The 27,494-nt window shown below is 37.4% G+C and overlaps 1 protein-coding gene across 9 annotated transcripts in view; it reads left to right on the top strand.

Annotated features, from left to right (window-relative positions):
• The window catches only part of cadpsb (Ca2+-dependent activator protein for secretion b), a 129,493-nt gene that overhangs the window by 37,917 nt on the left and 64,082 nt on the right, over positions 1–27,494 (top strand). For all 9 annotated transcript variants that reach the window (XM_073870379.1, XM_073870378.1, XM_073870382.1 and 6 more), the window contains exons 4-7: positions 12,805–12,880; positions 14,258–14,496; positions 17,782–17,903; positions 25,618–25,729. In XM_073870379.1, the coding sequence (XP_073726480.1) occupies positions 12,805–12,880; positions 14,258–14,496; positions 17,782–17,903; positions 25,618–25,729 (549 nt within the window). The remainder of the gene's footprint in view (positions 1–12,804; positions 12,881–14,257; positions 14,497–17,781; positions 17,904–25,617; positions 25,730–27,494) is intronic.

The raw sequence follows: 27,494 nt of genomic DNA on the forward strand, positions 1-27,494 counted from the left end.
GAAAGACATCAACATTTTGGATGACGTGGTGGTGAGTAAATTATCTGGATTTTTTTTTTTAAAGAAAATAGACTAATCCTTTAACAACAATGGGCCTAACAAGTTGCAGAGTTACAATCGTCTTTATATTTTAGCTCATTTCTTCTCAGATATACAGAGAGAGATCTCATCTGAGCAGCACCCCTCCCAACCCATCATCCAGCCATTAAATCTCTCTCTCAAAAGTGCTTTGAAGATGACTAACCCACTTTTTGTTTGCTGGTAGCAAAGACTTCAGGGTGGGGAATTTGCATACAGTCTCCCCATGATCGTCACTCAGACAGCCAACAAAATCCCTGCTAAAATGACCGAAATCTGAGTTAGTCCATTTTGGTCATAATGGGTCTTTTGTTGCTCAAATGAGACATTAGTTTACATAGAGCTTTTACTTAGAGACCAAGTTTATTTCTTTTCCAAATTAATTGTTCTCAAGTTGTAAATATGGCCAAATAGGCATTCGGTGAAAGCACTCAAGGGATCTGTAACGCGTTCAGGGAAACGCGATGGTGGATAATCGTTAATAGGTCCATATCAACCGTTAAGCGTGTCTCCGTGATGGACATACAAACAGAAAGTCATGGGAACAGAATAAGTGCGGCGTAAAATCTGCTCAGTGCTGACAGTGCTTGTGTCAGTGCAGTCAAAACATCACAACACTGACAGGGGCAAAATTGCCGCATCTGCCGACCCGACAAACAATCTCGCAACCAGCATTTTTTACCATTTCGGTCTGACAAGTAGACCAGCATGATAAATAAATGTTGCTGACAACCAAACTATGATTTCCTAGCATGCCCTGCCTGATATCCTGGCATATTTTTTCATCAAATGCAGATGGTACCTGTACTAATTTGATATAAGGTTACTTTTCAGTATATCTCTGTTCTGTTTGGACAAAATTAGATTTTGAAACTTTTTAACTAAGGACATCTGTGGTTTCCCATACTAATTTAAACAGGATTAGAATCTATGGAGATTTCATTTTTTTTATGAGAAAAGAATGTGTTGTGGGAATATGTGCATCATGAAACCCACTGAAATGAGACTTATATACATGCTCTTATAATTTTATTATATTTGTTAGTCCATTGTATATAATTACACTCGACGTTCCGAGCAGTCTGTGATCGTATTCTCCTTATTGATTTAATTCTCATTTTACGTCGGATGGGCTTAAGTGCGTTACGCAACGATCTCTCTCACCACCTCCATTATTGCAGGTTTATTCATCCCCAGCTGTTTAGCCGGAGAAAAACACGAAAATGTGCATCGGCTGAGGCCACTTCGCATTCGCATTTCTGCCTTTGTAGAATAACCGAAAGCATCTCACATTCTTTCACTTTATCCTCACGAAGGACTCTGTTGTGCGGGACGCGGACGGTCTCGTGTGGGAGGCATTTCTTTTTTACACCACCTGCGGTGTATTTAATGAAAGCACAATCAAACGTAATTGGCAAAAATTGCTTGGCTCTCTATGCATTCGGTTGGAGTGACTGCGCAGTCGACTGCCCGCGCAAACACACACTTAACACGTATACACACAAAAAATATCTGCTTAGCAGGGCTGAGGTCATACGTATGGCATGCGCACATTCGCTCTGCATATTTCAGCAGCAAATATGCAAGCAATTTAAATTCATAGGCAATCATCAGTCGTTTCTGCATTAATGAACAAAAACCTTTTACAGGAAGTCTGTCAAATGAGGATGAATGAATATGAATTTAGCTTTGCTCTCTGATTATTTTGCCATGCATTGGTTAATGAACTATTTCGGCAAATGGCGTTTGCAAACAGACGGCATATTTAATGTTTGCCGGTGCCATAGCGACTGAGCAAACATACAATATTTTGACTCTAATGCAGCATTTGTAGTACAATATCGTACACGTGTAATAGAAAACAACATTTTGGTTGCATATTCAGATGTCCTGTTAAATTAAATGTATTTGTATTATCATTAATATTTAACCGAAATAATATGTGAAAATGACTTCATTGTCGAATTCACAGCAGCTCAGCTTAAATCATCTAGTGATAATAGAAAACCGAATGTGCTGAGCGCTAGTTAGTGCTAGCTCATAAACCGGCCCATTTGCACTCATTTCCCTGCAGTCATAAATAGATTTTTTTCTGAGACACACACCTCTCAAGAGCCCGCTGATTGAATTACTTGCAAAACCCAGGAACACGATAGCCTTTCCTGTTTATTCTCTTGTGTTTTCTTTGTTCTTTGTTGTTTAGGGCAATATTTCTCAATCATTTTGGATATGCTTGTAGCCTAACATTGCTAAGTGCCTAGCATTGCATATGCACGCGTACGATTAAGTCTATAAAAGTGTTTTTATTATTTCATTATTATTAGGCTTGCATTCATTGTCTGTATAGATTGTGGTTTTAATGCAGTTTAAGCTGTGTCCCAGTTACGAGGCTGGATCCTTTAAAGGAATAGTCTACTCATTTTCAATATTATGTTATTACCTTAACTAAGAATTGTTGATACATCCCTCTATCATCTGTGTGCGTGCACGTAAGCGCTGGAGCGCGCTGTGACGCTTCGATAGCATTTAGCTTAGCCCCATTTATTCAATGGTACCAATCAGAGATAAAGTTAGAAGTGACCAAACACATCAACGTTTTTCCTATTTAAGACGAGTAGTTATACGAGCAAGTTTGGTGGTACAAAATAAAACGTAGCGCTTTTTTAAGCGGATTTAAAAGAGGAACTATATTGTATGGCGTAATAGCACTTTTGGGAGTACTTAGACTCGCCTGAAAAGTCCGCTCCCCTTCTCCCTCTCAAAATGGGAGAGGGAGGGTGTTACTGCGCCGAGTCGAAGTACTCCCAAAAGTGCTATTACGCCATAAAATATAGTTCCTCTTTTAAATCCGCTTAGAAAAGCGCTACGTTTTGTTTTGTGCCACCGGGCTTGCTCGTATAACTACTCCAGCGCTTACGTGCACACACACAGTTGACAGAGGGATGTATCAACAATTCTTAGTTAAGGTAATAACATATTTTAATATTGAAAATGAGTAGACTATTCCTTTAAGGGGGCCGATCACACAGAACGCGTTTATAGTTCTTTTTTTGATGATTTTCTATGGGGTTATGTCCGCTGTTTATCCACGCCGAAGCGCGTTCTGAGCAGAAAAGCACCCGACAACATTCACGTTTTTTCAATTGTCCAATCGAATGAGAGGAGAGGCAGGCATTTCATTGTGGGGACAGAAGTTTATAGTTGCTTGGAACTAGAGGCCGATTTTTGGCATATTTAAAAAAAAATCAGCTTAGGCCGATTGTGCAGCAATTAGGCCGATTAATAGGAAGGCGCATCTGCGCGCAGCTAAGTATTGTTGGGAAACATGTAATGCCGCATCTTGCAGCAAGCAGATCCCTCCCTGAGGCTGCGTGTGAGTCATGGTCCTGCCTTTTTGTCATGGTTTTTGATTCGCGAACATACTCCTTTAAACCGATTCTTTTGAATGAACAGTTGAAACAGCAGATCTGTCCAACACTGAACTCAAAAGACGTCACTGTCAGCACAATCAGTGACTCACAGCACCTCAGAAATGAGAATGTAAATGTGCTTCAGAGTGTTTAGAAAGATTTGCTCTAAATAACAGTCTAAACTAAAAAAAATAGATGTTTACTATGTAAACTTTATGAATGATGAATAAATGAATTTATTTTTATGTGTACCAAAGAAGGATTTATCTTACAAAGCAATAAAAGTCATGGTAAAAAACAGAGCAAAGAGCAAGAAATGATGACCGCAGAGTGTCAGGTAATATCTTTGTCTGATAAATGCATGGTGTGGAGGAGGTTGTAAAAATCTTCAGAAAGACCAGTCATCATTTACAAAAAATACTTTGGCTTTAATAGTGGCATTTTTACATTTGAAATATCTGCTCATGATGAGGACATTTTGATTATTATGTACAAACAGAAAATCACCCAAACGTATCGTCCAAGAAAATTGGCATCATATATCGGCCATCGGCTGCCCTGATTTCTAATTATCGGAATTGGCATCGACCAGAGAAAAAAAACATATTAGTCAACCTCTACTTGACAGTTAATATGAAAATGAGTTAATGCGCCTTTTTGGATGTGTCCTTTTAAATGCAAATGTGCTGATCTCTGCACTAAATGGCAGTATCTTGGTTGGATAGTGCAGATTAAGGGGGCGGTATTATCCCCTTCTGACATCACAGGGGAGCCAAATTTCAATGACCTATTTTTTCACATGCTTGCAGAGATTGGTTTACCAAAACTAAGTTACTATTTTCTAGGTTGATAGAAGCACTGGAGACCAAATATTGCACTTAAACATTGGAAAAAGTCAGATTTTTATGATATGTCCCCATTTAAAGGAATACTCCACTTTTGTAAAAACAATTTTGGTAATTTACTCACCCCCATGTAATCCAAAATGTTGATGTCTTTCTTTGTTTAGTCAAGAATAAATAAACACATTCCAGGATTTTTCTCAATTTAATAGACTTTATTGGACCTCAACAGTTTAAATATAGTTTAAAATTGCAGTTTTAATCTAATTTTGAAAAATGTTAACGGTAGCCGACTAGCAATGAAATCACGATCCCACCCTTCATTCAAATCGCCATCCACAGTCACGGCTCTTTCAAAACACATGAATACGCACAGATTAGACGTCCACATGTAGTTGTGTACATGTAGTATTGTTACGCGAATCCGTAAATGAACACAAATTTCATAAGCAACACAATGTTTCATCAAAGTAGAATATCTGAATCCATCTAAATACAAACATATCACGTACCTACCTTATCAAAATAAACAGTGCAATGACACTTTCAGACCCTGGATCTGTTTACAGACGGGAGGTGAGTGCATGTGAACGCGCCAATGACGCATGGTGTCTGCGTGAACAGGCTGCGCAGTGACATAGTGATTGCTATCAGGATGTGAGGAGACTTTTAACCAGCATAACTAAAAATGTTTCTGGATCAAATCAGATACCCTGCCTTTAATGCATTAGCAAACATGATCTAACGATGAGTTAAAGTGTTACCCCTTAAACATGCAAACATGCACAGAAGTCAAATCCAGTCATCACATGCAATGAATTTAATAAATTTTTTTTATTTAGTAGAATTTAGCTGTGTCCTTCATGTCTTTTTGAAGGAATTTGTTTTAAAAGGACACAGTTTTAGGCCATATTGAGGAGCCTTCGAAATGGGACAGCATTTGTTGTGGTGCTGTGACACATTCGAGGCAGTTTGGAATGCAACTTTTGAAAGATGAATCCTCTGAATTGGGACACAGCTATAGACTACATTTGTTTTTCTTAACTGCAAATGCTTCGATATTGGTTTTTGGTACTTTGATTGGTAGAAACAAAGTGTTAAGAAATAGCACTTTGTTGCGTTTTGTGAAAAGTCGCAGACATCTATCTCTGGCTTTGTGCATTATATATGCACATATATTCCCTTATGCATGTAATCCACACACAACCTAATTTATACAAAGAAAGCAACCAAACCGCTTTTTTCCTGGATAAAATATATAGCACCTTGGGGAACAAAGCCTTGGTCTATATTATGATATATAAACTTAAGGAAAGCCTGTTCTCCCAGTACGTAACAACCAGCTTTAACTCGTACACAAGTTGTAATTCAGTTCTGTATATTCATAAAGAAATCAAAGCAAAATTAAAACCCACTGAAACTTGTTCAAGTTCCCTCTGAGGGTAAGTTCACATACCCCTGGCTGGAAATCATTACTGTAGGAGGCATGTACAGTATAATTATAGTGTGTTTGTGAAATACAGGCAGACTCATTGTCCTGTGTGAGACAGCCCCCCTCCTCCTCCTCCAACATATATTTTAATTTGTAAGGCCAGTAGATTTGCATTTAAAGTGCCAGTATTTAAAGCTCCTTAAGAACAATTGGAAAAGTTGATGCAATCCATAGTTAGGCGGCCCAGCAGACCCAACAATTCAAAGCAGTTTCTTAATGTGACAACTGCATAGAGGAAACAGTAGCAGTGCATTTTCTCAATAGAAAGAGAGAGAGGGGTAGAGAGAGGTTGGTTCATTGCAGCCAGTGACAGGAGCTAATTATGTGCTCCACTAATCAACAACTTAGAATGAACCAGCAGGGTTACGGCACGCACACACGCACACACACACACTGCAAAAGATCATTCACTTCCATGCTATCATGTACCAAACTGACGCGCTTGTTCTATATAATAATGGACATACAGTAATTGGTTTTCTTATTTCTTACAATCTGTCAAAATAATGTGGCTGCTTATGTCCTTTAAAAAAGAACAGTGCTGCCATTCTGCCTGTTTCATTATGCGGTACATAATGGACTGCAGCATGCTTGACTTTTATGAAGTAAATAGAAACCATCAATTAAGAGTAGTGATGTACCTAAACTAAAAATTCTTGGTCAAACCAAACATTAGGAACATACTGAAAGCAGAACAAACTTTTAAAATTGCTTTTGAAATAAGTATAAAGTGTAGTTATGAATGTGTCATTGTTGATCAATAAAGACATGCTGTTTTAATGTACAAATAAAAGAACACAATGAAATGCACTAAAATGATTTTTGGCTCGTACAAGCACATTTGTGCCTTACAATGTATTGCATTAGATTCTCACTGTCTGTCTGCATACTACTGTAGTAGCAAATGTGTGCATGCAATATGCTTTATTCATGATACGTTATAATTTTAAGTTATTTTATTAGCTCACGTATGCATGCAGATGTAAGCTGAATTATATCTATGAATTTCCACCACAATCTCTTTCTGTAGAAAAGATTATTTTGCATTTGTACTTAAAACAATTTCACATTTACATTCACACTGCAAAAAATGATTTTCAAGAAAAATATCTTAGTATTTTTGTCTTGTTTTCAGTGAAAATATAAAAGGATTCTTAGATTAAGATGCTTTTTCTTGATGAGCAAAATGACCCAAGAAAAGAAGTCTAGTTTTTAGACCAAAAATATCACAAGCAAAAAGATCTGCCAATGGGGTAAGCACATTTTTTGTGAATTTAGTGTTTATGAAAAATGTTAAAGATTTTTTGCTTACCCCATTGGCAGATTTTTTTTGCTTGTTTTTTTTTGCACAAAATCACTTAAATTTGATAGTTTTGGTCTAAAAACTAGACTTATTTTCTACGATACTACGATTTTTTTTCTTGAAAATAATTTTTTGCAGTGCACACTAAAAAAAAAATGATTTTCAATATAAAAAAATCTTAGTATTTTTGTATTGTTTTCAATAAAAATATCGAAAAATTCTTAAATTAAGATGCTTTTTCTTGATGAGCAAAATGACCCAAGAGGCAATTTTTTTGTGAATTTAGTGTTTAAGAAAAAAGTTAAAGATTTTTGCTTACCCCATTGGCAAATTTTTTTTGCTTGTTTTATGCACAAAATCACTTAAATTTGATATTTTTGGTCTAAAAACTGTACTTATTTTCTTGGGTCATTTTGCTCATCAAAAAAGCATCTCAATTTAAGATTTTTAGATATTTTTCTTGAAAATAATTTTTGCAGTTCACATTTGAATGCCTTTATCTAAAGCGACTTACAGTGCATTACAAGATATTTTTTAATCAGTATATGTGTTCCCTTGATTCGAACCCATGACCTTTTGTGCTGCTAACGCAATGCTCTACCACTCAGTTATACAGGAGCTAAACATACAGCTATACTGAGCTCTACATTCAGACAGATATCATTTAAATAACCACAGTATTTATAATAAAGGAAAACACCACCGTTTTTCAATATTTTACTATGTTCTTACCTCAACTTAGACGAATTAATACATACCTATATTTTTTCAATGCGTGCATGTCATCTTTGTACAGCGCGTCGTGAATGTGTTAGCATTTAGCCTAGCCCCATTCATACCTTAGGATCCAAACAGGGATGAATTTAGAAGCCACCAAACACTTCCATGTTTTCCCTATTTAAAGACTGTTACATGAGTACCGGTAGTTACTCGAGTAAGTATGGTGGCACAAAATAAAATGTTGTGATTTTTTTAAGCAAATAAAAAGAACTTTATTGTATGGCGGAAGAGCACTTAGTTTGCAGCACTTTGACCTCGGAGCGCAGTAACATCATCACTCCTGACTACTCCCCCTCTCGCTCAAACTTCCGTCAATATTACTTCACCCGAGGTCGAAGTGCTGCAAACTAAATGCTCTTTCAACATACAATATAGTTCTAATTTTTTATCTGCTTAAACAATCGCCACATTTTGTTTTGTACCACCATACTTACTCGAGTAACTACTAATGTAACAATCTTTAAATAGGGAAAACATGGAAGTGTTTGGTGGCTTCTAAAATGCACTTAAAGGAATAGTCTACTCATTTTCAATATTAAACTATGTTATAACCTTAACTAAGAATTGTTGATACATCCCTCTATCATCTGTGTGCGTGCACGTAAGCGCTGGAGCGCGCTGCGACACTTCGATAGCATTTAGCTTAGCCCCATTCATTCAATGGTACCAATCAGAGATAAAGTTAGAAGTGACCAAACACATCAACGTTTTTCCTATTTAAGACGAGTAGTTATACGAGCAAGTTTGGTGGTACAAAATACCAAAAACTATATTTTATGGCGTAATAGCACTTTTGGGAGTACTTCGACTTGGCACAGTAACACCCTCCCTCTCCCATTATGAGAGTGAGAAGGGGAGCGGACTTTTTAGGCGAGTCGAAGTACTCCCAAAAGTGCTATTACGCCATAAAATATAGTTCCTCTTTTAAATCCGCTTAGAAAAGCGCTACGTTTAATTTTGTACCACCAAACTTGCTCGTATAACTACTCGTCTTAAATAGGAAAAACGTTGATGTGTTTGGTCACTTCTAACTTTATCTCTGATTGGAACCATTGAATGAATGGGGCTAAGCTAAATGCTATCGACGTGTCGCAGCGCGCTCCAGCGCTTACGTGCACGCACACAGATGATAGAGGGATGTATCAACTCTTCTTAGTGAAGGTAATAACATAGTTTAATATTGAAAATGACTGTACAAAGACTAAGTGCACGCATTGAATAAAGATAGGGATCTATTAATTTGTCTTAGTTGAGGTAAGAACATAGTAAAATATTGAAAAACGGTGGTGTTTCCTTTAAATTATCTTAATTCTCATAATTTGCTAAGTAGTTCTTCACTCACTCACACACACACACACACACACACACACACACACACACACACACACACACACACACACATGCATGCGTGCAATCTCTGTCACTTCCTATCTGCTGGATTGGCCAGTAGATCAATAATAAAGTGGGCAAGATGTCAGGGTTTGCAATATATCAGTGGACAGCTGAAGGTCAGACTGTAGGGTGCAGTCACTGTGCTATCTGCCCCGTTACTTCTCGCGGTATCACAGATGTCACTCTCCCACACGCGACAGAGGAGCCTTCAAGGGAAGAGAGAGGATCAAAAACAGGTGGGGAGGTGATGGAGAGCGAAACGCTGCGAACGAGTGTGGTGACGGCAGAAAACAGTGGAGGGGGGGATGAGAAAAGCGAGACACAGTTCCTGCCATCAGCAAATCTAAATGTGTTAATTAATTATTGATGCTGTGAGTCTCTGCGAGGAGAAATCTGGGGTAACAGCTGTCGGAAGTTCCCTCGGATTGAGACAGTGACTGTAACTCTTCTCCATCAGGTTAACGGCACTGAAAGTGTCCATCATCGTTCCAATCCCGATCCTGATGTGTTGTGCTGAAAGGGTTAATGTTGTATATGAAACCAAAAGTGATTTGAGGTTTTTTGAAAACCTTGCTGAGGTTTGGAAATAAAGGGCCTAATATAAGCAAAAATGCAACTCTAATTAGAGTCTTTGAATTTCATTTTAGTCGCCAGGCCTGAATAATTGTGTTTACTGCTTGCCACAGATAAACAAAACAGCAAACAGGGAAAATGAATTACTGTGTCTTCAGAATGTATTCAACATGTTGAAGTTAAATTGAAAATCCTTATTAAACAAAATAATCAATATTTTCTCCAAGCTGAAAACAGGTTGCCCAGATGTTGCTTTTTCACATCTCTGGAGACCTTATGGAGTTGTCAGCTTTGTTTTTTCTTTATATATTAAACTTTATTTAAACTCAATCGATAAAATTTTACAAGCACTGGAAAAATTGTAATGTTTTAATGTTAAACACATCTTTGTCCTGGCTATACTGTAGTTACAGCTGGTTCGTCCCTTAAATAAACAGAGGTATTAAATACACTAATGCTGACCTCTGTATAGAAAAAAACTCAAAGCTTAACTTCCATTTGTTTGCCATCTATTATTAAAACTAGCTTTCGATGAAAGAGGCGTTTACCTTGTACTCCAAACAGAACAGAAGCCTTCTAAATATATTCAGTGTCTCTCACCTGCAGTTAGTTTACCACGCGATTCCTGAATGGCCTATTTGTGAACAACATGCATGAAATGCTTAGAAATTTCATAAAACATTTAATTATGGCAACAACTCTGTCCTTTGCCAGCTTGTAAAATAATATGAAACACCATAAAACATGTCATTGGGTCATCATAACTCTGCCTATATAAAAAATGTTTTTTTTTTTTTTTTACATAAAACGAGTTAGACAATGTGACAACCTCAGATTAGAAGACCAAGGGTTGAATAATTTAAACAAAAGCTTTTAGTTGAACTGAGTGTTCTGCTGTATAAAAGTCTAAATGGGAATACTACAACCTTAATACCATGGTGTCTCTATGTCTACAGTATTCTTAAGGCCAAGCACGCATGCATGCACACACACATACAACACACAGACTTTTATTTGCTGAGCCATGCTTAATTAGAATACAACCCCTCGAGAACAAAACAGAAGATAGACAGGTCTCTAGGGGACGAAGACTCCCATGTGACAGGGTCTCCCACCCCGGAATGACTGTCGCCATGGCAAGGGTTGCCGTGGTGCTCTCGGCCCTGGATTCAGGGGACCGGAGGAGGAGAGTGACATATACAGGAAGTGATGGGAATGCTTCGTATGTCATAACACACACTAACAGGCAGTGACATGCTCACACACCCACAGACATGCAATTTTATCATAGGTGTTATCATGGGTGAAGAGATTTTCTCTGTTTTAACATCAGATTTACTTTTCCATAGTGTTTTCCCATCTTCCATGATGTAGTTTATGCTTTACTGTAGGATTTAGGCATACTGTGTACATATATTTAATGTAATATCATGTTGCGGTAATGATAATTTTTATATATATATATATATATAATAATTATATATATATGAATGATATTTGGTGTGTGTTTGGGCAGGGAAAATGGGTGATTCATGAAATCCAGACTTAGATGGTGTCCAGCTTCAGATTTTTTAAAAAGCCCTTGAAGCCAATTTTATTTTGCACATATAAGATTAAAGTCTGAACTTACTATAACCATAGTAAGTAGAGGATTTAATAAATATTTCCTATACAATTATTTAAATTTTTAGATTATCATTATCAAAAATTATCATTACCGCAACATGATATTATATTAAATATATGCATTTACAAACTCATGTTTCGGTAATGAGAACTAAAAAGTTGTCTAGGTACTATGACAAACAAAATTTCAACTTTTATCTGGAGAGAAAAAGTAAAAACTGCTTACCTGCTAGCCATCTTGAGTGTCACAGTCAATTATGTTTCTTCCAACAATTTTTTTGAAAATGTTAGTTTCTTGAGGGCTTAAACAATGATTGAAAATTGTTGCGGAGGATGAGAAAATTGGTCTTGGACACATTTATATTCCTTATTATTGTCTCTACATTTACCAATGATCACCAATTACCACATGTTTCTTTCCTGTAAATGTTTATAGTATAACATGCACTGAAGCTTTTAATTTTTTAATTATAAATATTTCCATGTCAAAGAACTCAAACCAGTCATGGACACGTTGCGGTAATGAAAAATTTTTATTGAAATGTTTCATGACACCTCATAAGTCTAATTTCGCGAGAATCACCCAAATGGTTACAGAAGGTGTATTAGATTTTTTATGCTGCGGCTTAAATAATTTTGTGTAGAGACATAACACATAGAGATCTAGTTTAAAATATTAGTAAATAATATATAAGCGTGAAGATAAAGATTGTAGGAAAAGTAATACTTTGGTGGAAGTCAAGGGTGCCCCATATCTGCGTGGTTACAATTTTTTTACATAGTTTTAACTCTTTAAGATTACAAATAAGTTTTTTTTCTAATTGGATATAATAATTATACTTTATTATTATGCAGTTTTTCCAGTATTATATTACTTATTTACAGCACCATTAAAATAATATCATTACTTGACATTCACATTTTATAGCAATGTAGTAATAAAAACACAAAAGATGCTTAATTGCCATAAAAATAATGTTACAATAATTTAATCCCTTTGATGTTGGGGAGAAACATGGACAGATTCACCCATAAATCCAAAGCACAAGAGATCGCTTACATTTAATTACGTATGATAATAAAGAACAGGTGCTTGCCCTTTCAGCTCTATTCAGGATGCGTGTGACCATTTACCTCTTCAAAATGTGACCCCAGTGACCCCTGTTATGTCACTCATGGGGTGCAGGGACACTTTTACAGAGGTCAATTGATTAACTGCCTTCTGGTGATGTATAGACTGGTATGAGTGCTTGAAGCTATGAGTGTGGTGTGATGATACCTAATGTGTGTGCATCTGTGTGCTCACAGTTGGATAATCTGGACGAGCAAGCAGCTCAGATCAGGAGAGAACTGGATGGCCGCCTGCAGATGGCTGATCAGATTGCTCGGGTAAGTCTCATCACTTGTGGACATAGATGCACTGGAGGTGCTGTAAACAGTACTGGCATCTGATCTACTGCATCTCTGCCAATAAAGTTTATGCACCCAAATTTACTTCATAATTCAGACTGACTGGCCGTGATTTTGCCAAGTAGGACGTATTCCTATATCCATATATTAGGTTCTGAAAAAAATCCTGTCAAACAAACCATGGATGTTGCTTCAATAAAAAATTGATGGGAACCGTGAGGGTGGGTGGGGGTTGCACACATATTGTATACAAAATAGTTGCGTACGTTTTGTTGTTGAGGCCAAAGGTTTGGGGACATCACGCAAGTTACATTGCTACGTAGACCTATGTATTTTAACCTTATCAAAGAACCTAATAAAGTATACAAATAAATATTCCCAAATATTTAAAGGGACATTCCACTTTTTTTGAAAATATGCTAATTTTTCAGCTCCTCTAGAGTGAAAAATTTGACTCTTACCGTTTTGGAATCTATTCAGCGGATCTCCGGGTCTGGCGCTAGCACTTTTAGCATAGCTTAGCACAATCCATTGAATCTGATTAGCCCATTAGCATCGCGCAAAAAATAACCAAAGAGTTTCAATATTTTTCTTATTTAAAATTTGACTCTTCTGTAGTTACATTGTGTACTAAGACTGACGGAAAATTAAAAGTTGCAATTTTCTAGGCAGATATGGTTAGGACTATACTCTCATTCTGGTGTAATAATCAAGGACTTTGCTAATGTAACATGGCTGCAGCAGGCGTAGTGAAATTACGCACTGCCCAAAAATAGTCCCCTGCCATTGAAAGTAACCAGGGGACTATTTTACACGATGTAACTACAGAAGAGTCAAGTTTTAAAAATATCGAAACTCTTTGATTATTTTTTAGCGCAATGCTAATGGTCTAATCAGATTCAATAGATTGTGCTAAGCTATGCTAAAAGTGGTACCGCCAGACCCGGAGATCAGCTGAATGGATTTCAAAACGGTAAGAATCAAATATTTAACTCTAGGGGAGCTGGAAATTTTGCATATTTTCAAAAAAAGTGGAATGTCCCTTTAATATAGGTTATAGGGAATGCACGCAGCATACATGAGTTTTTATTTTGTTTTTTAATGACCCGCCCCAACCCAGCCCGCACATCACTAGTAGGTGCAGATATGTGTACGTTTGGTACCAATATAAACTGTACCTTTGAGCTACTCATATCTGCACGATCTTTGCTATCAATATGTACCTCTGATGTACTAAAATTAACTCTAGGCGTCCTTTTTGAAAGGGTAGAGCCCAAGTGACAGCTAAGTGTAATGGTTTTAAATGATGTCCAAACTTAAGTTCGTATTTTCTTTTCTGCTTCTTTAAAACTTCGGGCTGGCAAATTTCCCAAGTTTGTGTCGAAGGAGATGGAGGCTATGTATATTGAAGAGCTGAAGAGCTCGGTCAACCAGCTCATGGCAAACCTTGAGAGCATGCCCGTCTCAAAGGGAGGAGAATTCAAACTGCAGAAGCTAAAGAGGGGACACAACACCTCCATCATTGATATGGGTCAGGAAGATGAAAACCAGCTGTCCAAGTCTGATGTTGTGCTGTCTTTCACACTTGAGGTAAGAAATGTTCTGACCCTGGGGCAGTATTTACATTCTGTGCACAAAGCCAGGGCCCTATAATGAGGGGGATCACCTAGGGTCCTCTGTACCTTTTCAATGGACCCAGTGAGTGAAGAGTAGGCCAACCCATTAAAATTCTGTTTCAGGCCCTGTACCATTAGGCTTGTCATCTACTGACCTTTTCCGTGAAGAGTATTGTCACTATATATGAGACCTTTCTATATAGACCTAATATTGTATTAATCATCTCATTAAAGCGCTGTTCTCAGAGCTGCAGAGAAGTATTATACAAGGACATGTTCTTTAAACTTTATAATATGATTTAATATAAAGGTGCTACAAAGGGTTCTTCACAGCGATACCATAGAACAATCATTTTTTGTTTCTCCAAAGAAGGTTCTTCTTAACTATTTATTTTCTTATTTTTATAGGATAAATAACATTTTTTTCATTTTAAAATAACCTTTTGTGAAACCGAAAGGTTTTTTAAATGTTCTATCAAAAATAGTTCTATGGCCTCGTGCAGCACCTTCGACCTTTGACCAGTCCCTTGTTATTACATAATTCACTTTTAACAATTATTAGGTTTGTCTGTTCTGGTCTTTTATATTTTAAATGCTGTATAAATGCATGCATGCTGTCAAAATGCATATAGATACATGTAAATAGGCTGACTTGAGTAATAATAATTAGAAGTACTGTATGTAGCCTGTGAAATCTCAAATGCTGTTTTAAAGGGCACCTATTATGCAAAATACACCTTGTTTGGACATAAATGGGTGTTTCTCATGAAATCCAGACTTAGAAGGTGTCTAGCATCAGATTTTTTTTAAAAGCCCTTGAAGCCAATTTTTTTGCACATATAAGATTAAGGTCTGAACTTACTTAACCATTATTTTTAGAGGATTTAAAAATATTTCCTGTATAATTATTAATTTTTTTTAGATTATCATTATCAAAAATTATCATTACCGCAACATGATATTACATTAAATATATGCATTTACAAACTTATGTTTCGGTAATGAGAACTAAAAAGTTGTCTAGGTACTATGACAAACAAAATTTCAACTTTTATCCGGAGAGAAAAAATAAGAACTGCGTACCTGGTAGCCATCTTGAGTGTCACAGTCAATTATGTCCCTTCCAACAATTTTTTTTGAAAATGTTTGTTTCTTGAGGGCTTAAACAATGATTGAAAATTGTTGCGGAGGATGAGAAAATGTTTCTTGGGACACATTTCTATTCCTTATTATTGTCTCTACATTTACCAATAATCACCAAATACCACGTTTCTTTACTGTAAATGTTTATAGTATAACATGCACTGAAGCTTTTATTTTTTAGATTTTTTAATTATAAATATTTCCATGTCAACGAACCCAAATCCAGTCATGGACACGTTGCGGTAATGAAAATTTTCCCCTTAAATGTGGATAAAAAACTGGTTTGTATGATGTCATTTGATATCATGTGCAAAATACTACATGACGAGTTGTTTGTAACTGTATGCTTCTTATTTTGATTCTCTTACTTTGCATTTACTTTTTCAATCAAAATGTATCATGACACCTCATAAGTCTAATTTCGTGAGAATCACCCAAATGTTTGTTGGCAGTGTGTGAACACAACCACTCTACAATGGAAAAATCCACCCACTCCTTTTTTAATCTCCTTCAAAGTAGTCTCATTAGACATGCTGTTTTGATTCTCTTGTTAATATGATGTCACAGTAATAATGCCCCACCCATTGCCACTGACAGTACATCATTACCATAGGTTCCGCCCTCAGCGAGTTGCACCCTGTCTGCCATATCTCAGTATGATAGTAAGCTCAGATGTAGCTCAGGGATCAGATTTTTTTAAATAAAAGCACTTACGGCCTCTTTTGGTAAGGGAGTGAGGAGCAGTACCTTATTTGCATTTAAAGGTACAGTCACGAAAACAGCACATTTTTGCTCCCAACCAAAAAGGGTAATTTTGGACATGTGAGGTATTTGGAGCTAAAGCTTTACATGACACATTTTTGCCACACCTGCGATTAATATTACATAATCTTGTAAAATGGGCATAATAGGTGCCCTTTAATGCTTGCAGTCAGTAATTCATCACACAAAATCTATGTTCATACATGTTACATAAGCTAAAGATTAACCTCACCCTTTAGACTGTAAATATCCTTTGGCACTCTAAGGGTTTATCGTTTTGAATTAATGAGACTTTGACAAAAAATTTAAGTGAGAAGGAGTGATAAATTTAGCAATATTAGCAGCTGCGGTGTTAGTTTAACACATGGGTCTGTGAGATCTTTACTGGAGTTTCTTGCTACTGCATAAATTATAGATAGGCTGCTAAAGCTGCAGACAGAAAGGGTTGCAGCATATTAAAAAAGCGATATACTGCACTTTTGATAAATGATCCCAGAAAATATCGAATACCTTTGAGAAATCTCTGCTCTCAGGTCTTAGGTTTTGCTCTAGTTATACTACTATACCTTGGCCTGGCTTGTTTTTAGTGCAGTTGATTATAATGTAGCAAAGCTTAAGTAGCCACAGCGGCTGGTGTGACAGTGTTTTATAGATTTGATAGGCTGGGTTTGAGTCTTTAGAGTCTCTTTTGTTTTGGGGAGCCATGAGCTAGAAGATGGAATAGGTGGTCTCTGGGTGTTTGGATTGATTTAATACAGATGTAAACAATGCTTAATTAATGAATGTCAGAAATAGCAATACAAGGTTGAAAATTTGACCAAAGTTAATGTCATCCTAGGTGTATAGTATATGACTTTCTTTTTAATGTCAATCAATAGTACCAGTTTTATTATTGATTAGTGGTCATATGCGTTGTGATGAAACACGCAGTCACAAGACACTCAATTGTCTTACATACCAACATGGAGCTGGCATGCCGCCATTTTTGATCTTGTTTATATTCAAACATGACGTATGGATCTCTAAATGCGCTCAAATTACAATTCGTTTTCTCTAACAAACCTATCGTTTCGCTTCAAAAGACATATATTGACCCACTGGAGTTGTGTCTATTTCTTTATCTGATAATGGATGGACTTAAAAAATAGGTACTATTTGTTGCCATTACAAAGCTCAGAAAAACCAGGATATTATTTACCATAACTCTAAATGTGATTTGCCAAAGAAAGGAAGTCATATACACCTAGGATGGCATTAAGGTGAGTAAAATTATTTTAAGTAAGTGCTACAAGGCATGTCTGCAGATGCAATACAGCTGAATGTTCTTCATGGGATGAATGTTCCTCCTGTATAGGTGGTGATTATGGAAGTTCAGGGTTTGAAGTCACTGGCTCCCAACCGCATCGTATACTGCACAATGGAAGTGGAGGGTGGAGAAAAGCTACAAACGGACCAGGCTGAGGCTTCCAAACCAACGTAAGCCACATTCTTTCTTCAAATGCTTTCCATTAAGGTTTATTTGGAATTGATGACTACTTTTAAAACTTTTTTTGGTTATCAGATAATGCTATATGATCATATCAGATAATACCAAAAAATTGACAGATTAATAGGTTTGTATATTGGTTTTACACTAATAAGCAAACAATATGTTAAAAACCTCTGTAGAAGAATAAAAACTAGAATAAGATTATAAACTATTATAATATAAACCTAATTTTTGCATTTACATTGTATTTCCTTCCAACAATTATAGTAATGCTTTTCCTATAATCTGTAATGCCTGTTAGTCCCTAACACTAGCAGTATGGACATTATATACACTCACTTAAAGGATTATTAGGAACACCCTACTAATACTGTGTTTGACCCCCTTTCACCTTCAGAACTGCCTTAATTCTGATTCAACAAGGTGCTAACAGCATTTTTTAGAAATGTTGGTACATATTAATAGGATAACATCTTGCAGTTGATGGAGATTTGTGGGATGCACATCCAGGGCACGAAGCTCCCATTCCACCACATCCCAAAGATGCTCTAATTGGGTTGAGATCTGGTGACTGTGGGGGCCATTTTAGTACAGTGAACTCATTGTCATGTTCAAGAAACCAATTTGAAATGAAGTAGCCATCAGAGATTGGGTACATGGTGGTCATAAAGGGATGGACATGGTCAGAAACAATGCTCAGGTAGGCCATGGCATTTAAACAATGCCCAATTGGCACTAAGGGGCCTAAAGTGTGCCAAGAAAACATCCCTCACACCATTACACCACCACCACCAGCCTGCATAGTGGTAACAAGGCATGATGGAGCCAAATTCTGACTCTACCATCTGAATGTCTCAACAGAAACTGAGACTCATCAGATCAGGCAACATCCGCCTCAAGTTTGTGCGTGTTGTGGCTTCACAAATGCTTTGCTGCATACCTCGGTTGTAACGAGTGGTTATTTCACTCAAAGTTGCTCTTTTATCAGCTTGAATCAGTTGGCCTATTCTCCTCTGACCTCTAGCATCAACAAGGCATTTTCGCCGCACAGGACTGCCGCATACTGGATGTTTTTCCCTTTCCACACCATTCTTTGTAAACCCTAGAAATGGTTGTGCGTGGAAATCCCAGTAACTGAGCAGATTGTGAAATACTCAGAACGGCCCGTCTGGCACCAACAACCATGCCACGCTCAAAATTGCTTAAATCACCTTTCTTTCCCATTCTGACATTCAGTTTGGAGTTCAGGAGATTGTCTTGACCAGGAAAACACCCCTAAATGCATTGAAGCAACTGCCATGTGATTGGTTGATTTAGATAATTGCATTAATGAGAAATTGAACAGGTGTTTCTAATAATCCTTTAGGTGAGTGTATGTAGACGCCGCCTTTTGGAGCTGATGTATCAGTGCGGCCACCATCTTGGATGGGTCCCCAATGCGCCCCCTGCATTTAGTAAGGTGTATCTACAATAATCATAACTCCCTGAATTGTACTAACGTAGTTATGATGACATAATATTATAAATGGTAAAATAACCAAAATTATTGTTCAATCTTACTTGTGAAAGTTAATCCCATGTGTTCTGTTATCAATTCTGCGCCGGTTATTGCAACCTTAAGCTGCACAAAATACGGCATAATTGCTTGCTCTCCGTTGACTCCGATTGACTCTGGTACTAGCGTAGAGTGAGGAGCGGGGAGCCTGGATTACGGTCCAGCACGTCATGAGGCATCTACGTATATAATGTCTATGGTTTGGATAACATCCATTACATGGAACGGTTTGTGATGACAATACAGTTTCAGGTTCTGTGCAAAATTTATCTTGTTTGGCCAGGGGCAGATACTCAAGGGATGAGCACGTGATGGGGTGCTATTTTTGGGCCCCGCGTTCCATCATTGGATCAGATGCTAGTTTACAATGAGCAGAAGAGAGAGGGGGTGTAGCAGGCTGAGAGAGAGAACACATTCAGAGAATACAAGATACAACCTCCATGTATTCTCAGAAAAGTAATCAGCTGTGAAGAAACTGATTAGGAGTGCATATCCCAGTGGTGAGAGAGAGAGAGAGAGAGAGAGAGAGAGAGAGAGAGAGAGAGAGAGAGAGAGAGAGAGAGAAATAATGACATCACGTGAGAACTCGCATTTAGATTTTTATCACCACATATGCCTGCATTCACATGTGCTGCATATGTGTAAACTTGCACTGGCAAATATATGAAACATGGTCAACTGGCAAGTATTATTTATTAACATTTCAGGTTAACTAATGTAGCTAACTAATGGTAGTACAGTTCATAGTACCTGCATAGTGCAGATGTAGATGATGTAGAAAAACATGGCCAGTAAAAATATTTATATCTAGTACATTTTCGCCATTGTCAGATGTGGCAAACCATTAGTTTTAGGTGCTGCTTACACACACATACACATTGTGGCCTTGAATAGGAATACATTTTTTTCCTAAACAAGGTCACCTTCATGGCCCACATAAGGAAGAACGACAAGGATTTATGGTGAAGGACATCTTCCATTTATTTTCGTTTTCTGGACTTCTCCGGCTGAAGGATATATCTAAAAAATTTTAAAAGGGTCCCCTAAAAGCCACAAAAGTGGATTTTTAAAAAAAATATTTTTACTAAAATATTTGAATATATGACAAATGCCACACTGAGACTCCTGTAAACATTTTGGGTTGAAGAAGCAAATGAATCACAGTTTTAAATGTATTCCTCAACCTTACAAACTCAAAGGTTGTTTGCTATACATTTATATACAGTGGGGAAAATAAGTATTTGAACATCCTGCTATTTTGCAAATTCTCACACTTAGAAATCATGGAGGGGTCTGAAATTGTCATCGTGGGTGCGTGTCCACTGTGGGAGACATAACCAAAAAAAAAATCCAGAAATCACAATGTATGATTTTTTTACTATTTATTTGTATGATACAGCTGCAAATAAGCACTTCAACACCTGTCTATCAGCTAGAAATCTGACCCTTAAAGACCTGTTAGTCTGCCTTTAAAATGTCCACCTCCACTCCATTTATTATCCCAAAATAGATGCACCTCTTTGAGGTCGTTAGTTGCATAAAGACACCTGTCCACCCCATACAATCAGTAAGTATCCAACTACTAACATGGCCAAGACCAAAGAGCTGTCTAAAGACACAAAAGACAAAATTGTACACCTTAAGGCTGGAAAGGGCTACGTGGAAATTGCCAAGCAGCTTGGTGAAAAAAAGGTCCACTGTTGGAGCAATCATTAGAAAATGGAAGAAGCTAAACATGACTGTCAATCTCCCTCGGACTGGGGCTCCATCCAAGATCTCACCTTGTGGGGTCTCAATGATCCTAAGAAAGGTGAGAAATCAGCCCAGAACTACACGGGAGGAGCTGGTCAATGGCCTGAAAAGAGCTGGTACCACCGTTTCCAAGGTTACTGTTGGTAATACACTAAGACGTCATGGTTTGAAATCATGCATGGCACGGAAGGTTCCCCTGCTTAAATCAGCACATGTCTAGGCCCGTCTTAAGTTTGCCAATGACCCTTTGGATGATCCAGAGGAGTCATGGGAGAAAGTCATGTGGTCAGATGAGACCAAAATATAACTTTTTGGTCATAATTCCACTAAATATGTTTGGAGGAAGAAGAATGATGAGTACCATCCCAAGAACACCATCCCTACTGTGAAGCATGGAGGGGGTAGCATCATGCTTTTGGGGTGTTTTTCTGCACATGGGACAGGGGACTGCACTGTAATAAGGAAGGATGTATTGCGAGATTTTGGGGAACAACCTCTTCCCCTCAGTTAGAGCATTGAAGATGGGTCGAGGCTGGGTCTTTCAACATGACAATGACCCGAAGCACACCAACCAAGGAGTGGAGCTTTAGAGCTTCCCTGCCCTTTTGTTTTACTGTATCCATACTTCTGATTCATTCTTTTCCTCTTTTGGTTTCATAACTTTCACTTTTCAATCTCCTTTCCTCTTTCAAGAATAAAGCACTTAGCTCTTATAAAAGCCTTATGAGAATGAGTCATGGAATGAGTCTATATTCATGTATTCATGCTGGAAACAGGGAGAATTGGCTCATTTTTGGCAAAGCATAACAGTGCTAATGGACACACAAGAATGTGTCACATCAAACATTCACGCTGATGAAAAGAGATTAAGAGCAGAGAAGGAAAAACGTCAAAGACCGGAGAAGCACATTTGACATTCATGTCAGCTGTTTAAAAATACATTTTAAATGAGACATCTTTGTTGTCTTAGTTGTTCCAGCTAGACACCAATATAGGATAAATGGAGAGCCAGTGGACACTTTTGTCTTATATATCTCTTATATGTCCACATTTGCCAAGATTGTAATATAACCTTATTTATTTATAATTTAGTTTATTTGTATTATTTAAGTTAATACTTTATCTTTAAGCTTTGAAAGAGCAAGGTCCAAGGAATATAGTTTTCTATTGGGCCTGACAAATACTGTACACACAGTTCAGCCAAATCTGGCCATGTGCAACATCAGCAACCTTCTGACACTTGCCGCTAGCACTGTTAGTATGCTAACCGATTTATCTCCATGGAAACCATACATACATTCGGCGAACAATGTTGCACTTTTGCTGCAAGCTTAAATCTTTGCATGCAAATGGCCACATTTACAAGTTTGAGGCAAACAGTTTTGCAAAGGCACTTGCTAATGGCCTCAATCTATTCTCAACCGCCCAGGCATCATGATATGTTTTCCGCCCCCTGGTGGTTATCACGCAGATTGACGATTGTGCTCGCCCATCATTTGAATGTGAATTTGTCACTTCTCTCTTCGATAAATCACACTTCCCACCACACATAGCAGATTTCCCTCTGACACCAGCTTTATCTCTTCCTTTTCCCTTCACTTTTTCTCCCTTCTTTCTAATCGGTCTCATTTGACTGCTGCCTCTGAAATGTGCAGCCTGTTTCCACGGCAGCAGATCGAGTCACGTGTTTATGCTTTACTAGGCCAACTCTGTGTGTGTGGAGGGGAGAAAGTGTATCTTTTTAGGTGAAAATTTCTATACTATTATATTATAGTTTCTCTATTATGTATACGTATTATTTATAATGTCACTTACATCATCTTCAAGATGGCTTTAGCCTACATGCACATAGAATATGGATTAGTTTGACCACACAGTAAGATGATGCAATACTAAGATAACAGTAAAAAAGAAAGAGTACAGAAAGAGTAAAAATAAAAAGTAGAATGTGAATCCAAGTATGAATGCTAATGAAGTTGCCAGGGCCAGCCCAAGGTTTTATGGGGCCCTAAGCAGAATTTTATATGGGGACCCATGGTGCCCCCAGTACAATTGACTGTTGTGAATGCTTGATTATTTTAGACAGAATCAATTGAGATTTGGCAGTCCTGAAATATATCACAAAAATATATATGACGAGCTCATATAAGTCCTTTGCAGTAAACTGCGATTATGATTCAATGGATAATCAGTATGCTGTGATGAATCGCAGTTGATCCGTGATCTGTACGAATCACGACCCACGGTGCGGCTTGAATGCGATTCGCGGATTAATACGCAGATTTAAATAGGGAAAGTTTATCATTTGTACGTGTTTCATAGGCTTGCAAATGTTAACATTCAGGTGATTTTAAACAATTTAACTGCAAAAAAATGTGTCCGGTCCAATTTCAGTCAGACGTGATCAACCCTAATGTTATGCCCTTCAAAGATCGGAACTCTTGATGTGTAAACTATAGCGAGAGTTGCTCTATAGTGTCTTTAACTGTAGTCGATCAAAATACATTTGGCGAATAGAGCACTGAAAAATAACGTTAAATTTTTATGTGGAGCGACTGTTCCTGCTGCGCTGTTTGGAATTCGCCCTCCGTCCGTTAAGGGCACTCAAAAGTGCACAGATACGCGTTTCAAAGAGCAAGCGAACATAAAATCTTTCTTTTTTGACAGGGCACATACAAACAAAATGATCTCAACAGTATTCTTTTTCTAATAAAAACATTTGTTTATGTCTTAAGTGTATGTATAGATTAGAGGCAGAAACTAGTCTGTGCTTATTTGATCTTAAAGAGACAGTAACCTCAATTAACCTACTTTAGTCTGTGTCATTAATGTTAATCAAACAACCCAAGACAAAGAGAAAATCCCTTCTGTAGCTCTAAAAAATAATAATTATATTTAATTTATACAATAAATACAGTGTTATTATTCATTTGATTTGATTGCTAATTTTAGACCTTACTTAATGTTCAACTTTGTTCTTTTTTTTTATAAATGTTTGTAATTTCTATATTTGTTATTAGATTTTTCCCACCTCTTTTTTCGCTGATCCGATCACTGCCTCAAAAACCATAATGTGATCTGAACCGTGAGTTTTGTGATCCGTCACACCCCTAATAATTAGCCAATGTCCACATATTTATGCGGGGGCCACATTTTTTAAATACGCCACACTTTCGCCGCATAAACTGCAGATTTCTGTTCGCAAAATATGCGGGGAATTTTTGTAGCAAAAAGTCATATATATCTTACCAGAAAGTTGAAAAACGTTGCATTTACTTTACACATATGCTGCCATGTCCCCCGTTCTTATGGGAATGTTAGGAATTTACGTAATTACGCGATGTGAACATCAATGAAAAGCTGCAAACAGTTTTTGCAAGTTCACGCAGTTTTTGCAACTTCCCGCAATTTTGTCAAGTTCCCGCAATTTCATTGCACAAAATTGCATACATTTCCCACATATTCCATCGCATTTTTTAAGAAAGCGTGTCGCAAGATCAAGGATTTTTGCATGCAACAATCACTAAAAAACTATTTTTCTGGAAAGACTGTCATATGCAAAAGCCGCTAAATGATACCGTCAAAAAATTAGTAGGTGTGAATGTGCCAAAAATATTTTGGTTGTGTCCCCAGAGTACGTATGTAAAGTTCTAGCTCAAATACCATATAGATTATTTATTATAGCATGTTAAAATTGACACTTTGTAGGTCTGACATCACAAGGGGAGCCAAATTTCAATTACCTATTTTTTCACATGTATTCTAGGTTGATAGAAGCACTGGGGACCCAATTATAGCACTTAAACATGGAAAAGTAAATTTTTTATGATATATCTCTTTTAATAAATAAATAATATAGAAAAAAGTCAAGCTGTCATTTCATGTGCTTTTGGGGGCCTCCTGGTGGCCACCGGGGGCGCTTAGCAGGCGCTAAGTACGCTAAATGCCTTGGGCTGGCTCTGGTAGTTGCAAACTCTTGTCTTGTACCTGTAATAACCAAAGACAATCCATCTGCTGCACATATTTTGTATAAAACTTCAAATGACACACTTTACTTGCCTGCCTGTCACGTATGCGCTTGACATTCAGTATAGGAGTTTCCTGACCTTATCAAATAATTTGTTAAAGAAAATTTCATCAGGCCCTTTGTGTAGCTGAGCAGGATTGTGGAGATAGTTTTTTTGCCAGTCAAACATAAACGAATGAAATCAAGGGTCGCGAGATGTCCCCTGTGCAGTCACACATTAATAAAGAATGACTGATTGTGATGTGGGTGTGTTTCTGTGTGAGGTGAATGGATAAAAAGATGTGTTAGTGTTGCAAGAAGATGGCAAGTATGCTAAGAGGGCAAGAACCAAGAATCAAAGACATGAACAGTGTTTGTGTTTTCTCAGCTGGGGAACACAAGGAGACTTCACCACCACACACCCTTTGCCAGCAGTCAAAGTCAAGCTCTTCACTGAGAGTACAGGAGTGCTGGCCCTGGAGGACAAGGAGCTCGGCAGGGTAAGTTGAAATACTTTTTTTTTGTCTTATACTTTACAGTGTGCAGATGGATGGATACATGGATAGATAAAAGGAATGAAAGAAGGAATAAAGGAAGACAATAGGATTTTTTCACGTTTTTTTCTGTTCATTGTGATCACTTAAAATAATAGTAATAGCTTAATTATGCATTTGGCAGATGCTTTTATCCAAAGCGACTTACATTACAAGGTATACATTTTAATCAGTATGTGTGTTTTCTGGGTTTAAACCCACAAGCTTTTGCGCTGCTAATGCAATGCTCTACCACTGAGCTATACAAGAACTTACCTCAGCTTAAAGGGATACTCCAGACAAATATTAAAATTACTCCATGATTTACTCACCTTCAAGCAATCTGAGATAAATATGTCCATCATCTTTCAGGCGAGCACATTTGGAGTTATTTTAGTAAATGTCCTTGCTCTTCCAAGCTTTATAATGATAGAAAACAGGGATCAGGGAACAACTTCTGACTTTAAACCCCAAACAAATGCATCCATCCTTTACAGAGGTAATCCATACGGCTCCAATGGGTTAATAAAGGTCTTCTGCGGGTAATTGTTGTGATTTTGTAAGAAAAATATCCAGATTTTAAACTTTATAATACTGTAATTACTAGCCTCCAGTAACGGCGCCATCTTGAACTTACGCGAGAGTTTTAGCATAGTGAGCGTTGGTTGCCATAGGTACATTGCGCAGTGACTTTCGTGAATCTCGTGAGTCCAAGATGGCAATTAACTCTTTCGCCGCCATTGACGAGATATCTCGTCAATTAAGAGAAAACGCTTCCCTGCCAATGACGAGATCTTCCGTCTTTCCGCAATACCGCTATTATCCACCAGGTTCCGCAACTTATACAACCCGGAAGTAGCGCCTCACGTGAAAGAGAAAGAACTCTGTGTATGTTTTAAAGATCGCTCTGAATCTGATCTCTATCAAAAGTCCTTCGCAAAAATGGAATTATCTCAGCTTTTTGCACAAAATTGGGTGTTTTTGAAGAAACCTACCCATGTTTGAGAGGTGATTACAAGAGAACTAATGAAGGTAGGATGAAACGTTTTTTTTTTTGTTTGAAAGCAGTGTGTTTGTTCTTTCATCTGATATATTGTTTGTTTATATATTTAAAAAAGAACATTTTCTGGAAGGCATTAAACTTTTGTGAAAATCATGAAAAATGCTGGCGCTGGCTTGCAACTTTTTTTTAAAACGCTGGTGGGGAAAGAGTTAATGGAAGCTATTTATTATAGTTTATTAAGTTTGAAATATGGATATTTTTCTAATAAAATCGCATCGATTACCCGGAGAAGACCTTTATTAACCCCTTGGAGCCCTGTGGATTACTACTGTGAAGGATGGATGCACTTTTTGGCCTTTAAAGTCAGAAGTTGTTATCTGATCTCTGTTTTCTTCCGTTATAAGCTTGGAAAGCAAGGACATTTACTAAAATGACTCCAAATGTGTTCGTCTGAAAGATGATGGATTGCTTGGGGGTAGAGTATATCATGGGGTAATTTAGATTTTTGGCTGGAGTATCGCTTCACCAAGCTGCACAGTTTGAAGTATTGGTTATTTTCAAAACACAGATGGTGCAGGAAACTGAGTTGCACATTGAAGTTTGATGCTTCTTGTTTTTTAGTTCAATTTTTGTAATGATCCAAAATGATTGAGGTTATTATGGGGAGTTTTCAAAATTAATGCAATAGTGGCACTTACCTTCGGTAACTTACGTGGCCTGCAATATTTC

The sequence above is a fragment of the Misgurnus anguillicaudatus genome, chromosome 8 (genome assembly GCF_027580225.2).
Source record: "Misgurnus anguillicaudatus chromosome 8, ASM2758022v2, whole genome shotgun sequence".
NCBI classification, from domain to species: Eukaryota; Metazoa; Chordata; class Actinopteri; order Cypriniformes; family Cobitidae; genus Misgurnus; species Misgurnus anguillicaudatus.